The 16,214-nt window shown below is 32.2% G+C and overlaps 2 protein-coding genes and 1 pseudogene across 2 annotated transcripts; 1 reads left to right on the top strand and 2 right to left on the bottom strand.

Moving 5' to 3' along the window:
* Positions 1–1,752: 1,752 nt before the first annotated feature.
* On the top strand, positions 1,753–7,603 carry LOC123204428 (annotated as a pseudogene).
* A 1,559-nt stretch (positions 7,604–9,162) lies between these two features.
* LOC123204429 (chlorophyll a-b binding protein P4, chloroplastic-like) lies at positions 9,163–11,323 on the bottom strand. The gene is made up of 3 exons (XM_044621076.1): positions 10,995–11,323; positions 10,192–10,607; positions 9,163–9,533 (listed from the first exon to the last, which is right to left on the bottom strand). The coding sequence occupies exons 1-3, from the start codon at positions 11,183–11,185 to the stop codon at positions 9,397–9,399; spliced, it is 744 nt and encodes a 247-aa protein (XP_044477011.1). The 5' UTR covers positions 11,186–11,323; the 3' UTR covers positions 9,163–9,396.
* Positions 11,324–14,301: 2,978 nt separating this feature from the next.
* Positions 14,302–15,227, bottom strand: LOC123203815 (probable calcium-binding protein CML47). Its single transcript, XM_044620260.1, has one exon. It carries the CDS (start codon positions 14,987–14,989, stop codon positions 14,432–14,434), a length of 558 nt encoding a protein of 185 aa, XP_044476195.1. The 5' UTR covers positions 14,990–15,227; the 3' UTR covers positions 14,302–14,431.
* Between the last annotated feature and the right edge of the window lie 987 nt (positions 15,228–16,214).

Here is a 16,214-nt window from a genome sequence, read left to right as displayed (position 1 = left end):
GAGATGACCGCAAGTATCAAGATGGTGGGCACCTTGTGCCATCTCGTTATTTTAATTAGTAAAAATATGAATTATTCATATTTTAAATATAATATTTTAAATTTTTGAATTTAAAATATATTAAACACATATTTTATACATTTTTTTTTATTAAACACATATTTTTACTCTTTTTTACGTTTTTCTTTTTTATGAATATTTTAAAGTATAAAAATATTTCTTATATTTTTAATTAATTATTATAATATCATAATTATATGAAACAAAAACTTAATTTTTTGTTATTTAAATATCTAATTTCTTTCGATAATTTTTATGATGAGTTAATCCTAATTATATATTATGTTATATTAGATTTAATAGTCAATTAAATATTTTCTATTTGAATTATTACTCGAAAAATTTATTAAAAGTGTTAAAATTATGTTTGGTATTATTATATTTTTATAAACATATTATTAATGATGTATCGTATTAAACTCATATTTACATGTTTCATATTTATTCTTTATTCAAATTTTATGACTTTATTTTGTAAACGTATTTTTTACTATTTATTATATTATACTCGTATAATTTTCAAATCATTTTTTCTCATTTCTGTATTTACTATCTAGACTTGTCATGCTATTATGGTGCCTTTCACTCTCAGTCTTCATCCCTACACAATGTCGCACATCACTTGGGTTGTGCCTACTAAGCGGCTCAGTCCAACATTGCATACTATCCCGATTTGCACGACGACTACCACTCTTCGCCTCCTCACTTCATCATCATCAACTTTACTCCATGTCATGCACCTCTTTGTCATACACCATCGATGCCCCTTGGTCCAGCTTTTGCTGACAAGTTGTTCGCTAGTTAATCAGAGTTTATTTGTGGTGGGTAGAAGAAGAAGTTTGGGTTGACCGAAGTGTTTTGTGTTCGAAAGAAGAGTAAGTTTCGGTTGTTTTGTGTTTGTTGTGTTGATTGTTGTTTGGGTTTTAACTATACGTTTTTCAAAAGTCAAATCAATGTTGGAATGTGGCTTAAATAACGGTGTTCAAAATTATTCGAGAATTGAAGCGAACCAATTTCTTAATTAATTTTTGAACAAAAGACCGAATGAAAGAATAAGGTATTTGAAAAACTGATTCAAGAATATAGAAAAATCAATTTTTCTCTTTGGTGACTGGTTTATCTAATTTTCAAAACCGGTTTTTAAAAAGTTGAATAAAAAATTAAATATATTTTCAAAAAAATTAGAAAAAATAATAAAATATGATTATTTTTTAAAATTCTATTCGAAATTTGGTTTAATTAATTGGTATTTCTGGTTCGGTTCAAAATTAATTAATCTTTAAATCGGTTTGATTTCTATTTATAATTTTTTCAAATAAAAAATTCAATTCAATTCAAAAAAATTAATAAATTAATTCAATTAACTGGTTTTAAATACCTTTAGTAGTTGGAATGGTGTGCTAGAAGTTGAATCAACCTTGTGAGTGAGCCGAAAGAAAGAGTGGTGCGGCACGGAGTTGAAGCCCACAAGTGAAGAGAATGACGTGAAACTTTTTTTAGTTAAAAATACATTTTAGTTTAAATAATTTTAAATTAAATAAAAATTAATATCTAATTATAAAATCACATATTATTTATCTATCTAATTATGCATTTAAAACTATATATGGATAATATTTTTTATTTTATTAACCAATTTAAAGTATCCAAAAGGAAATATACTAGACTTTGCAAAATAAAAGGTTGTAACAGTAAGTTAACCAAACTTAGGGTGGGGCATGGTGATTGCTCTCACACCTGAGCAGAAACGCGAACTCAAGACAGACAGGCTCTCTACAGAGTTTGCCGTTGGTTGGTTTAACCACCGAAATCACAGGTTAGCCCCTCCTCACATTTCTATAAGCCCATTACTTTACTCTCTTCTCTCCTTCCTTCCTTTCCTTTTTCTTTCTTCTTCTTTTCTCATCCGGCTTCGCTCTATCTTTTCTGTCTTTTTGCACTTTCTTTTGCTATATTTTGTGGGTTTCCTTTTAGAATAACTAATAAAATCTTTGTCTCACATCTCTATAGTTCTTGGCTTGCTTGTAAATTCTGATCCTACGGTATAAAAATTTTCTGGGTTTTAAAGATTGTATTCGTATTCTTACTGAGCCGTTCTTGTTATTGTCTTTCGGCCTTTCTTTGGTTCTGTTCTTTGTAAAAGCCCTATAAGTTTTTGAAAGGCTGTCAACCAAATTCGGTTGCTTTTGATGTTCTGTGCTATGTGCATTAGCAATTTCATTTTATTTTATTATTATTATTATTTTTTGCAAATTAAGGGCATAAGTTTTGGTGAAAAATAAATGGTTTAGTGGTAATGCCTGGGATATTTTTCAAACTAAAGTGAGTAAAATTTTCATTCATGGGAAGAAAGTATCTTTTTGGCTACAATACATGTTTTTGGATATGGGAAATTTGAAGGGTTATGGGTGTTTATATGTATTTGTCCAATTTGCAGGATGGGAAGGGTTAGGTTAAAGATAAAGAGATTAGAAAGCACTAGCAACCGGCAAGTGACCTATTCAAAACGAGGAAATGGGATCTTGAAGAAAGCTAGGGAGTTATGAATTTTGTGTGACATAGATATAGTCCTTTTCACGTTTTCTCCTACTGGACGGCCTACATTATTCCATGGACAGCAAAGGTATATTGAGAAGCAAACATGCGTGGTTTCATCATTTGGAAATTATAATTAGTGATTTTAGAGTTATGTTTTATAGGAAGAGTTTGCATAAATCATCAAATTAAACATTCTTGGAATAACTCTTCTGTATGTCTTGCTTGTTCTCATCTTAGATTAGTGAAGGAAGCCCTTCCTTCACTAATTGCTAAACATTTAATAAAGACTATAGAATGCATTTACAATCATACACGCAGTTTTTGTTAGAGAATGTGTATATAGCTATTGCAGGCTTCAAAATTATACTGTTTTTGTTGTTTCATTTACATTGCCCATACTAAGGGAATTAAATGTTTGCGGCATGCCGGAGGAAATCTATGAATATAGAGGATTTGTGTGTTTGTTTTAAATTTCAGGGATTTTTTTTTTTTGGTCATTGTATTTGTAAGATCATGGTAACCATGTTTGCATTCATAAACTATAAGTTTAAATTGGATGGAGAAAGCCACGTAATATAGCAATAAGTTCACCACTATATTCTTTTTAGGCACTTTATGTGGGAAGTATGTGTGAAATTAATGGTAAAGGAAAATTACATGTCTGTTGGGATCATTAATGAGTCATTTTTGTTGGGATCAACTGAAGCAGTGATTTTTACTTTCATCATCCATGTTTGTGGCATTTTAAGTACAACAGTATGTTCTTGTAGTAATTAGGAATATTGAGAATAAGTGTTTAATTTTCCAGTTTTGTTGATAAGATTTAATAGCTTTTGTTGAACTGTGAGTGATGTGGATAACATTCTTTTTTATTTTATTTTTATGATTGCACAATAAAAGTTCATAACCAAAATATTGTTTTATACAAAAATAGAATATGAATACTATGGCTTTTAAATTTTTTCCATATCATTAATTTGCTGTATCTCTTATTTTTCAGCAATATTGAAGAAGTTATTGCAAGATGTGCTCAATTAACTCCTCGGGGAAAGAGCTAAAAGGTATGATAAAACTAACATTGAAATTATTAATCTTATTTTTCTGTCACTGTTTTAGTTAAATTTGCTATGCACAGCAACTAAGTGTTTTTCATTTAACTGCTGCAGGAAATTGGAGAGCCTTTAAGTAAGACTGATTGCAGCGCATCTCTTAAATATGATTTTTACTCATGGGCTTTATTTTTTTTGGGTATTAAGAATGGATTTGACATCAGCACTTTGTTGGCAATTTGTGCTAACATCTTTTGTGTTCTTTTTGAGAGTGTAGGCACTGAAGAAAACATTTAAGAAGTTGGACCATGATGTAAACATTCAGGACTTTTTAGGGGCAAGGTATTTAATTGTTTTTTCTTGTTTTGGATTTTGTTTTGAGTAAACTCTTTTGAAGGATCTGAATACCCGTTTACATGTCTTTGCAGCACTCAAATTGTTGAGGTATAAATCCCTTTTTAGTGTCATCAATATATGTGGTTATTTTTATATTCTAAATTTACTTTTCATATCAATAAAATCATTTTGTTGTTTTCTGTAGGAGTTGACAGATCAAGTAAGACTACTGCAAGCTCAACTTGCAGAAGTACACAAAAGACTGAGGTGCACCTTCAGGGTTAGGGTTATTAGAGAGTTTATTTTCTCTTGTTGGACTTGTGGATCTAATGTTATCATGAAACACATTTGCAATAAGAACTCGCTAATTATAACCACTGTGTGATTTAGAATTTAATGATATGTATACATTTTTATTCATTCTTTTGAATGTTGGAGCTGTACAGTCTAGTTGTAAGGGCTTTAGAGGCTCCATAATTTTTGTTGATCATATCTTTTGATTTTAAAGTGTAGCTCCCATCAAATGCTTTGAGCCTGACCTTCTTTTCTTATCTTGTTTGGGTTTATCAATTGTTGCATCCTATTCAAATGGTAATATATGAAAATTTATTTTACTTGTGTGCCTGTGTGTCTGTTGAGTGACACTTTCTTGTTTTTTAGTCAAAAAATAACTGTTAGTTTTAGTATCAATCCATTTCATCTTGAATAGAGCTGGCATTATTAACTTTCACTGATCAAAACTGATTCACATAATTAGTGCATTAGTTTATTATTTGACTGATATTAAATGATACATGTGGAAGCACACACAAATATCCAAGGGATATGATGGTGCATATAGGTGCTGGTTAAGGATCAAACAATTATTTTTGGCCTCTTGGTACATATTCTGTGAACAATTTACTTTTGCTAGAAAACACTAAGGTTTTAAATTTTGCCAAATGTGTTTGCATCTGGCATTTTGAAATTTAGCCCCGTCAACTTATTCCTGTCTAATTTCTTCCTCTGTTTGCCTACATAGGCCATAAGCAAACAAGTGTATGATATAAAATTTTCTCAATATCAGCAAATTTAAAATATTATGTCAACATAACTGCCCAGCATTTGTCTCCGTGCTTTCCTTCTGATCTGTTTTTCTTTTAACTATTTCCCTATACCTTGTATATCATGACAAGCTGAAGAAATGATTGCAAATTTGAATATATCTGATTGGCTATTTAGAATGATTTATATTCAATTTCTCTCTTGCTTTTTTTACTCCATAATGCCATTCTTTCAGCGATTGGAGTAATCCTAGCAATGTTGACAATATGGAACATCTTAGGCAGATGGAAGACTCACTGAGAGAGTCAATTAACCGCATTCGTCTGCACAAGGTATGAAATTTGTTCATTTAATCACTTTTGCATGAAAATTTGTGATGTTTCATAGATCTTTCTTTCGCTTGGCATAGCCAGTGAATTTAAATCTAAATGCATATTGCTTTACATTAAGAAAATAGTCATAATATCATTTTCAGACATTGAAGTAGATTACCAAGTTCAATATTACTTCTGTATTAACTCTGAAGGTGTTTAAGTTATCTTTTCACATTGGCGCATGTAGATGGTGGAAACTGTAATTAATCATAATGGAGTAAAACAATCTACTATAAGAAAAGAGAATAGGATCCTAATTCCTGTTGAATTTTATTGGGTTGAGACTGGGGGATGACTCTTCAAATTGAAAATATTTGTCTATTCCAATATTGAAACACATAAGAACATCTTGTAACTATTTGTTTGCAGCTTGACAATTTAAATCAGGCTTTTGAGATGTCAATTATCATTTAATGGGTTAAATTATTAGAACTTATATCCTAAACCCTGTTTGGAAGATTTTGAAGTAGTGCAAAGTTTTTACTTGCCTGTAATTTAATTTACAATAGATTGATATGATTGACTTACTTACCTGATATTCCTCGCTCGACAGGAAAATTTTGGAAAGGACCAGCTTATGCCACTAAACTTTACCAGTCAGGTAAACGAGTTCCTCACCTGATGCATTAGTCTCTCTTTCTCAGATAGGTGCACACAGAGAGCACAAAATGTTATATGGACTTTTGTTGCATAACCTCAGAATGGAATGCATTTTCCTTTGATGATGAGTTGTGTACAAGAAACCCGACCTCTATCATGGCTTCCAAATACTGACAGTCAACAATTTTTATTACACAATGGGCCAAATTTCCTTCCTCTGAGGTGAGTTTTATGGTTTACCTGTGATTTTACACACACACACACATATATAAATCTTTAAAACTTTGTGTCCTAGTACCTTCAGTTTGCTGCTGAGTATTATCTTCATGAAGTCTTCTACTGCCTGGAAATCTGGATTTTAATACTATACAGTTTGATTCGTGTTCTTATCTTGTTGTTGTTCTTTTCTTCATTTCTTATTTAATTCTATGGCTGAATTAACATGTAGATTTCATTTTCCTTTTGTTGTTTCTTATAACCCACTAACTTTTGTGTAGTCAGTGATATGGGGTGCTCAGAAGATGGCCCTATGCCAATCTATTTTAGTTTCCTGGGCAATGGTAAAGAAATAGAGGTTGACAACTCAGGTCCAGCTAATAATATGGGACATGGAGGCAGTGCTTTGAATGAGTTGAATACTAGTGCATGCTTAAGTCAACAACTTGGGGAGCAATATTCATACCGTGTATTAGGGCTGGATTTGAGCCGAGCCAGCTTGAGCTCGGCTCGGCTCGGTTCGAGCTTGAAGCGAGCCGGGCTCTACTCGGCTCAATCGAGCTCGAGCCGAGCTCGAGTTGGCTCGGTAATTTTTTTTTAAAATTTTTTATATAAAACGACGTCGTTTTGATCCATATATATATATACAAAACGGTGCCGTTTTGATATGAAAAACGAGCCGAATCGAGCCATAAACGAGCCGAGCCGAGCCGAGCCGAAAACGAGCCGACTCGAGCCGAGCCGAGTTCGGCTCGAGTCTAGCTTGAGCCGAACTCGAGCCGGCCGTAAAAAAACCGAGCCGAGCCCGAGCTGGCTGCGAGCCGAGCTCGGCTCGGCTCGAATCCAGCCCTACCGTGTATGCTAATTTAATATGCCAGATGATAAGAAGTTGAAGCTTGAGATGGAGATGAACTTGCTAGGAAATTCTGCGGTTTATCATGTCAGTAGCAACTTTGAATTCCCTAGAGCCATGTATGGCAATGAACATCATGATTGGGTTTTCACGCCTGGGCCCTGTGGCATTTCCATGTTTGATGATAATTCATACCAGCAGGTAAGATTATTTGCACTTTTTCCCTTTTTTTGAATTCCATGAAGGATTTGGATACATGATTATGGAATGATTATCTTTGTTTAAGTTTCATCTGATTAACTTGTCAATATGATGCATACCTGAGCAATGCTTCAGAACCAGACAACTCCAGGCAGACTCGCACCCTACAGCTTAATCACCAGTATGGAAGTAATGCAGAAGCAAGCGACTTAACAGCCAGAAACAGAACATGCAATTGTAAATGGATGTAGAAAATACTAATTGTATTGAGTGATTCTTTAATTTAGTTACACTATTCTTTCATCAATACAAAGACTATTTCCCAGCTGATAACAATTGATAATCTCAGAATTGCAGAACAGGAACAGGTTCCCAACACAAGCATAATAACAGTAAGACTGGGTTCCAAAAAATTCACAAAACACAAACACAGCAAACCAATGTCTTCCTTGCTCAGCATCCGAGAAGCTGGCTCTCTCCCTTCCACATTCCTGAAATTTTTCCTCCTGCCTCTGCATTTCCACCTACTCCCTTTTTCTTCCTTTCCTCAACTAATCTCTTCTTCTCTTCCTCTAATGATATGTCACATATCTCTTTCTCCTGTTGCTGATTTGTTAGTATAGTTGAGACCTTCCTATCTTCCTGTTTGCTGCCAACTGCCCTCCCTTCTTTATTTTTTCTTTTCCTAAGAGAGACATAAATATTAGTCCTAACACAATCATGTGTCTTCTTCTGGATGAACAGTACCAATAAGTGGAAGAGTACGTTTTTCTTTTATGAATTGAAGCATGTTGGCTTTTTTAATTAGTATAGTGGAAAATTGTTAAGCTTTTATTATTGTTTGTATTTCTTGCTGCATGTTGTTTTCTTCTCTTTACACTTTTCTTGGGTTAGGAAATGTAAAGTTGTGTATTATTCGAAAAAACAAAAAAGCTTACCAGTGGATATGGTGTCTGCAACTACAAATAGAACCCATCTAATTATTGTTAAGGCTTTACAAAGACTATCGTGAACCTGTGTAACCTGAGTAGATAGAACAAAACGCAAGCAAGAGATCCCTACAGCTTCAGTGGACCCAAAAGACTAGAATAACTTACAACTCCTTACCAATCAACATAGATAAAAAAAAATATTCGTCTTCAAGCTTTTGATAAAAAAGCTGACGGAGATGCCAAAGAGTTGGTTTTTTTGCATGGAGCAGCGATCTCTGTTCCTTCACTATCTTTAAAAATTCTTTTGTTTCTATCAGTTCAATTGTCTCACAAAAGATCAAGATTCATACATTTTTTGAGTCTTGGTAACTGTAGCCAAATGTTGTAAATTTCTAATTATGAGGTGCTTGCAAATAAAGAGTCTGATGTTAGTGCTTTTTTTATTCTGAATTTAGGAATATAATGTTTTGACCGTGTGTAAAAACTATGTAAATCCAACCAATTGAACTGGTGTATTTCAGTAGCTATTTTGGTTGAGCTGCTTAAGGAAATGTTTGATTGATTTTTCAAGTGAAGTTGAGTCCATTTCTGAAACCATGGGAAATCACAGATAAAATATTTCATGGTGAGAGGTGGTGTTTCTATCATATATCGTGTTTTTCCTCTATTTATTTCTTTTATTGTTTTCAAATGGGGTACAAATCTTAAGCTTGGTAAAGTATAACTCTGCTGATCAAAGATAAAGCTAAACTGTTGTCATAAACTTGTTTGAGGGATTTTTCTTGTTCTTCATGTTCATGTTTATATTTTATGCTGGTTTCTGGTCTTTAACTTCCCAAAAACTGTCTGCCTTAAAGATTTTCCATAAATTTCATCATTCTTGTAGCAACAAAATCAACTTTTGTGAGTTGACATGGTTTTTTAGCAAACGAGAAGGCTGATAGCTGAGACGCTGTGCATTACACACAAGTTTTTCTGTCAATTAACATTTTGCATGGAGTTGGCCTGCTACCAGATGAAGTCTGTTACATAAGGAATATTCATTCATGCTACAGAGTAAATTTTAATTGGGACAAGTAATATAAAGGATGATAATATAAATGCCATCTTTGTTCCCCTGTACATTGAAGGTTCCATGTTTGCAGTGATGCTCAAATCTCACTCAAAATATTTGGAGAAGAAAGACAACTGATTTAGTAACCCCTTAGTGTTTGAACAATGGTGTTGTGCCAGGGGTCTGAGAGGTGCTGCAACAGGTTGTCAAATGGCCCTTGCCCTGTTACATTGTGTTGAACAATAAACCCCAAGAATGCCAACATTGCCAATCTCCCTGCATTTGCAAGCATCAGATATCATTAGCCCATGTTCATAAAAATATTTCTCAGGTAGGGGTGGATACGAATTGGACTGAGTTCAAACATCTCTTAACTTGATTTAACTCGAATGAAAAATATTCATCGAGTTAAAATTAAGGGTGGTTTAAGTTAAGTTCGAATAAAAAAAATTTCGCTTGGTTTGGTTTGAGTTTATCTCGAATTTATAGTTAGAATTAATTATTCAAATTCGTGACTCGGTTTAGTTCAAATTCATGGTTTAAATCGATTGTTTGAATCTATGATTTGACAAAATGACGTCGTTTTACTTAAATAATAGGCAAAACCATAGATTGAACTATGAATTCGAGCTAAATCAAGTCACAAATATGAACTGTTGGTTTGAATTATGAATTTGAGTTGAATCAAACCATGAATTTGAACTGAATCAAGTTACGAATTTGAATAACTGATTTGAGTTATAACATCGAGCTAAACATTTTTTAGCTCGAGTTTGGTTTGGTTTAAAAAATGAGGCAAACCATTTAGTTTAAATTCGAATGAAACGAATTTAAACTCAAATCGAGCCCAACCAAGCCGAGCCAGTTATTTAAACCGAGCTGGCTTGGATTGGACCCAGCCTTTTCTAAACGAAGACAAAAGCCCAGTATTTACCGTTGGCAAGTTCCTTCTCCTTGGCCTCAAGAGTTGGTGCAAAGTTCAATGGGTTAAAAATACTACCAGGGTAGCCAAGTTCATGGGGAGGCAAGCTGTATTGCTTGAAGATAGGGTCCTGGTTCACACATCCTGGGTTCTTTATGTCTTGCCACCTTCTGATCTCCACATAGTGAAACAAGATGAACTCAATCACGAAAAGAGTCGATGACGATGCAAAGTATTCAGCTTTCCCGGCATCGTACCAGTTGGGCGCATTAATAATTCCAATCTTAGTGAAAACTTCCGGCAACAGCATTCCTACAACACCCAACATCGCCCACCGCCCGTTGACAAGCTCCGCCTGAACATACCATCTCAAGTTCTCAGGGTCCTCAGCCAAACCTAGAGGGTCAAATCCATTGTCCCCTGGAAGACTGCACGGCATAAAAAAACAATCTTATAGCTTCAAATGAACTCAGTTTTAATCACCTTAACAAATACAAAAAGTCAACTTATAATACATGAACAGAAATTGTATCATATATTGAAAAAATATTTTTTTTATTATGTATTTTATTATAAAATATGTCAAAAATAAAATAATAAGACAATTAAATTTTTTAATTAATATATAATCATTTTAAAAAATCAAAACAATTCTTTAAAATAAATTTTTTTTCGTATATACCCTTATTATATAATATTTTTTATTAAAAAATATATTAATCAATATTAATAATATATATTATAATATACGATACATCTACATGTGCCGTCGTGAGAAACAAATAACTATGATTGTATTGAGTTGAGTTATGTACCTGCCATTGAGGTAAGCAGGTGGAGGCAAACCCGGTAGCCACTCTCCTTGCTTGGCTTCAACTTTAAAAGAACTTGTAGATGAAGAAGGGATTGGTTTAAAGGGTACTCCTTTATTCAATTTACCGGAGGAACCGGTAAGGAATCGAGGCCGGAACACTGCAGCTGAAGCTTGTGTTGTGATGGTTGCCATATTTTCCGACTAAAATTTGGGTGAAGAAAATGGTGGAAGATCAGTAGATAAGAGGTTGTAGTAGAGTTAGCCCATAAAAATGGTGCATGGCCTTGTAGAAAGAAACTCTTGTGGTTGTGGTTGAAGGTGGCTTGGGCTTAGCCAATGACAAGTATGAGGCCTTATCTCTTCATCCTGATGCGATATCCTTAAATCGATTTGTTTATTTTTATTGGCTACGAAAGATTCCGTGGGACCAACTTTGCCACATCGGAAGATCTTCATAATATTGATATGATAGGTGGAATATCTTGCCAGGTATGAATTTCTAGCCAATGAGAGGATGACAAGTGTCTAAAGGTCAGTTTGAGGATTGGGAGTTACTTTTTAGTAGGGATATTAATCTTAATATAGCAAAATTAGTATTTTCTCATAATTTAAGAGATGTGTTTTAGTAAAATTGAAAAAAAAAAGCATGGAATAAATTATAACTTAAGTATAATTAAAAAATTAATTAATATTTTTTTTCCCTAAATATCACTATTGCTAGTGACTCGCCTTTGAACTCTTATGGTGGGATAACCTAAACTATACTAAAACCGTAAAACAATAAGTTGTCACATTTAAGTAGTCAATAAAAATTCAAATAATTATATCTATTTAATTTTAAGGTTAATATATATATATATATATATATATATATATATATATATATATATATAGAGGATATTTATTACAAGGGATAATTAATGAAGATATTATCATTGAATTACATCGGATCTAATCTCTCGCATTAATAATTGACCTCCTTGATCCATTGCAATTATGATTGACCTCTTCGATCCATCTTGAGTAGTTTGTGCCTCTTAGGGGATGAGATGCAAGCTGATTTCTCGATTTGTCAACTGCACTCAATGGTATTCTACTAATCTCATTCATGTTGGATGTCCTCTGGATGGTCTTCTTTGCCATCTTGTCAATGCATTTTCAAAAAAAAAAAAGGGAACAATTTTGACCTTTTAGGCCCACTCTAATATTATGAAAAAAGAAATTTTGAATTACTTTGTGTGTATGCCATCGAGTAAAACATAATGTTCGATCCATCGCGTTGATGATTGACCTCGCCAATTCATTTTGAGTAGTTTGTGCCTCTTAGGGGATGAGATGAAATTTGATTTCTCGATTTGTTGACTGCACTTAATGGCATTCTACTGGTCTCTCGTTCACATTGAATGTCCTTTTGATAGTCTCCTTTGCCATCTTGTCAATGCGTTTAAAAAATAATGGGAAAAATTTTGAACATTTAGTCCCATTCGAATTTATGAAAGAAGAAATTTTGAATTACTCTGTGTATGCCATCAAGGAAGACATAAAAACTAGCATTGTGATGTAGGAATTATCGTAATATTGAATTATCCTAGGGCTTTTCAATATGCATTATTGTCATCGATTTTATTGTAATATTTTGGATGGTTATGAAGTAGCGAAGCCAAATCTAGAAAAAAAAAAAAATTAGATGCAATAAAATTTGCAATCTCAGCTCGGACAATAGATGTTCAAGAAAAATCAATTTCAAATTGTTTCAATATTGTAAAATTGGGTTTGTGGAAAACATTACTTCAAACTTTTTAAATGAACCCTTATATGGTGAATACATTCAAGATCTCGAAATAGAAATAAAACAAATATATTCTCGCGAAGAAATAGATGTTGAGTACCTATGGAGTTACCTTAGAGAAAACGATATTATTTTAGAGATTTAGATTGATTGATAAACCATTTATTGTGAAACAGTACTATGTACATATATTTTTTATTACACAATTAGGCATGTAGCTAATGTGTCATTACGTAATTGTATATTACTTTATCTTTAATTTAAAATTACTTAATCACATAATAATATATTATTTCTGTATTTAATTTAAAGTAATTAACACTTTTTCACCCTTAGTTTACATAAATAATATTTTTCTACCCAAACTCAAGCTCTGTGAAAGAAAAACTAATAGCATAAGGGCAAAATATAAATTTTATTATCTATTAATTTTAAAAATAAAAAAACTTTTTATTAAATCTAAATGTTTTAACTGACAATTTCATCAAAAAAAAAAAAAAAAACAATAATACTTTACAAAATGTTTTAAACATGACAATTTTATTTCTATTTCGAGATCTCAAATGTATTCACTATGTGTATATATACATCTATGTTAGAAAGGGTAAATTAGTAATTTATAATTAAATTAACAAATTTTACTAATAGATTTAGATGACAAATAAATATTTAAATTTTCAACCGAGAATAGGTAAAACTTTTTCAATGAGCTAAACCTTAAAAAGGAATAAGGTTTTTAGCCAAAGTAAAATTTAGAAGGATTAATAAAAAATAATGAATTCTTCCAATGGTGAATCTAGAGTTCTAGAACCATCATGAACACCACCTGTGACAATATCGGAGGTCGGCATCTGTCCAATATGACAAATTGCAGATTGCTAGTCTCTTCTCTTCGTTGCCATTCATAATATTTACTTTCAATTGATCCTTAATCCAAAGGCCAAACTTGGCCATAATGTTACGGTTAACAAGAAAACTACGTATATATATTTTTAAATATATATAAATAAATATATAAATAATATATTAATATTTATTTATATATTAAAAAATATGTATGTATAGTATAATTTTACTGTTTCAACATAAGCCAACATCAAATATCGCCGGATTTGGAACAAAGAAAGGACATTTTAATTCCTGGAAACGATTCTCCAGAAATCCAAAAATATACAAGTCAATTCCTCACTAAAGTACTTGTTTATTTGGTTTTGATTTCGGAAGATTGATTCTGGTTTAAGAAATATCTCAGGAATAATATTTAGGAGTATAATTATCAGTATCTTATAATACATGATATATATCTTATGATACAAATAAAAAATGAAATGTATTATGAGATGTATCAAATTAATATGATATAGTGAATGTATTATATGATATAATACGTATCTTATAATATGATATGCATTATTAATATATATTGATATATTTTTTAAAGAAAATGATGATTTAATAGGGGTGTATATGAGAAATCTTAAATTTTTAAGAATGTTTGTGATATTTTATAAAATAATGATGTGTTAATTAGATTTTTTATTATTTTATTTTTCAAAAACTATATGATACGATACGATATGATATTTGATACATATTAAAGACAATTAGGGCTTTGATATACCCTATTATATGTGGTTGGCCTTATATGTTTAGGAGAAACTACACTCCAGAAGTTTCACAAACTCATCAAAATCTATGCGGCCATCTTTGTCATCATCAAAGGCACTAATCATCTTTTTGCATTCTGCTTCTGAAAACTGTGTAAAAATTAGTTTACCAAGAACATTCCTCAGCTCACCTGTGTCAATGAAGCCGTCATTGTTCTCATCGAACAGGCTAAACGCCTCTGTAACCTCTTCCAGGCTCACCTCCTCCTCAAACAGGGAAGCAATCTCGCTAGAATCTGATGTCTCTTGAAGAATGATCAGTTCTTCCATCGCCATTTTCACTTCTTCAATGGATAATTTGTCTTCAGGAATCCGTTGCAAATGTCGGCCTGGTGAGTAGTTGTCTACAATTTTATGAAACAAGAGTTCCCAGATTTTCCTGAGAAGGGAAAATGTATGCAGAAAGAACACAATCATAAGATTAAGAAGAAAGAAGCTGTCCTGGAGGATAATTTTGACAAACTTTACAATTAACAAAATGAAAAGAATTTTAACAAGTGAATAAGGGATGTGACAAATGCTATCCATCATCATCTCCATTTTAACAGGACAGACAGCAGGGAAAAAAAATGTTAAAAGCTTGGCAAAGGGTAGATTTAAAACTATGTAAAGATATGGATAAGGTGGAAATTCCTTTTACTGGGGAATGGAGTTTAACAAGCTTTCAGTCTCAATATATAAGTTTGAGGCAGATAGAAGCGTACTTAGGATACTGGGGTCAAGTCTTTGAGGGAAAAGATGGAGAAAATTTCATAGCAATTTAATGCCAACAGCTACATTGCCCATATCTGGCAGCTTGTGCTGTAAGATGCATATTCTATTCAAAATGAGACTGAACACTCGTTTTCTCCATGGAGTGGGTTCAGGTTCAGGGTCATCTCCCAACAATTTCCAGGACATAGGTGAGAGCCAATTAATTCAAATTTGAAAGACCTGGGAACGTGGGCACCTTTACTTGGTCTTTTTATTATCAATGAAAACCATGCTTAGACTATTTTGAATATGTAAATGTATACATACTTGATATGTGTCATCATGTGATTAGATGATTTTGAATTAAAGATAAATAACATCTAATCAAATGATGATACACATAAGTATGTATTTATTTATATATCTAAAATAAGTATACATAGTTTGCTATTTTATTATTGGAGAAGAGCAACATTACACGTACACACTTTAGGCACACAGATAGGTACACATATAATGTGTCTTTATGTGATTAAGTGTTATTTTATTATTATTTTAGAATCATTCAATTACATGATGATATATCATATGTGTATCTATTTATGTACTTAAAATTTTATACACATAATTTTACTGATTGGAGAATTTGTCTTTCATGAAGATACAACATTTATAATTGAGTAATACTATATATATAAATTTTTGTGTAGACTTTATACGGTAGTATTTAGTTAGGTGATTTTGAAGTAAAAGAAAAAAAAAACAATCGTATCATTAAAACACAAATTGTTATCTCAGTTTATACATAAAAATTTGTATAATTTGTTTGTATTGGTTTGTTTTTGACAATAGTAAGGTCTAAGAAAGAGAAATTGGAAGTGGATTTGTTGTGAAGGCGGTGCCGACCCATCTACCAAATAGCAACATAAAATATAATTTTTAAGTGAGATGTGGAAAAAGAAGAAGATTTCTCTGTCGTGTGAAACACATATACCATTATTATACACACACACGCATGCATATATGGGGTTATTATAAAATAGGACTTATTCTTAGGGTTAACTCTTGACTC

Source organism: Mangifera indica, chromosome 20 (assembly GCF_011075055.1).
Source record: "Mangifera indica cultivar Alphonso chromosome 20, CATAS_Mindica_2.1, whole genome shotgun sequence".
Classification (NCBI taxonomy): Eukaryota; Viridiplantae; Streptophyta; class Magnoliopsida; order Sapindales; family Anacardiaceae; genus Mangifera; species Mangifera indica.
This window is presented reverse-complemented; position numbering and strand designations above follow the sequence as displayed.

Excerpts from the sequence above, each read along its gene's own strand:
- LOC123204429 (XM_044621076.1), bottom strand. The coding sequence starts at position 11,185 with ATGGCAACCATCACAACACAAGCTTCAGCTGCAGTGTTCCGGCCTCGA. Across the intron at positions 10,608-10,994 it reads CCTGCTTACCTCAATGGCAG|TCTTCCAGGGGACAATGGAT; the intron begins GTACATAACTCA and ends TATGCCGTGCAG. Across the intron at positions 9,534-10,191 it reads GGAGAAGGAACTTGCCAACG|GGAGATTGGCAATGTTGGCA; the intron begins GTAAATACTGGG and ends TTGCAAATGCAG.
- LOC123203815 (XM_044620260.1), bottom strand. The coding sequence starts at position 14,989 with ATGGAGATGATGATGGATAGCATTTGTCACATCCCTTATTCACTTGTT.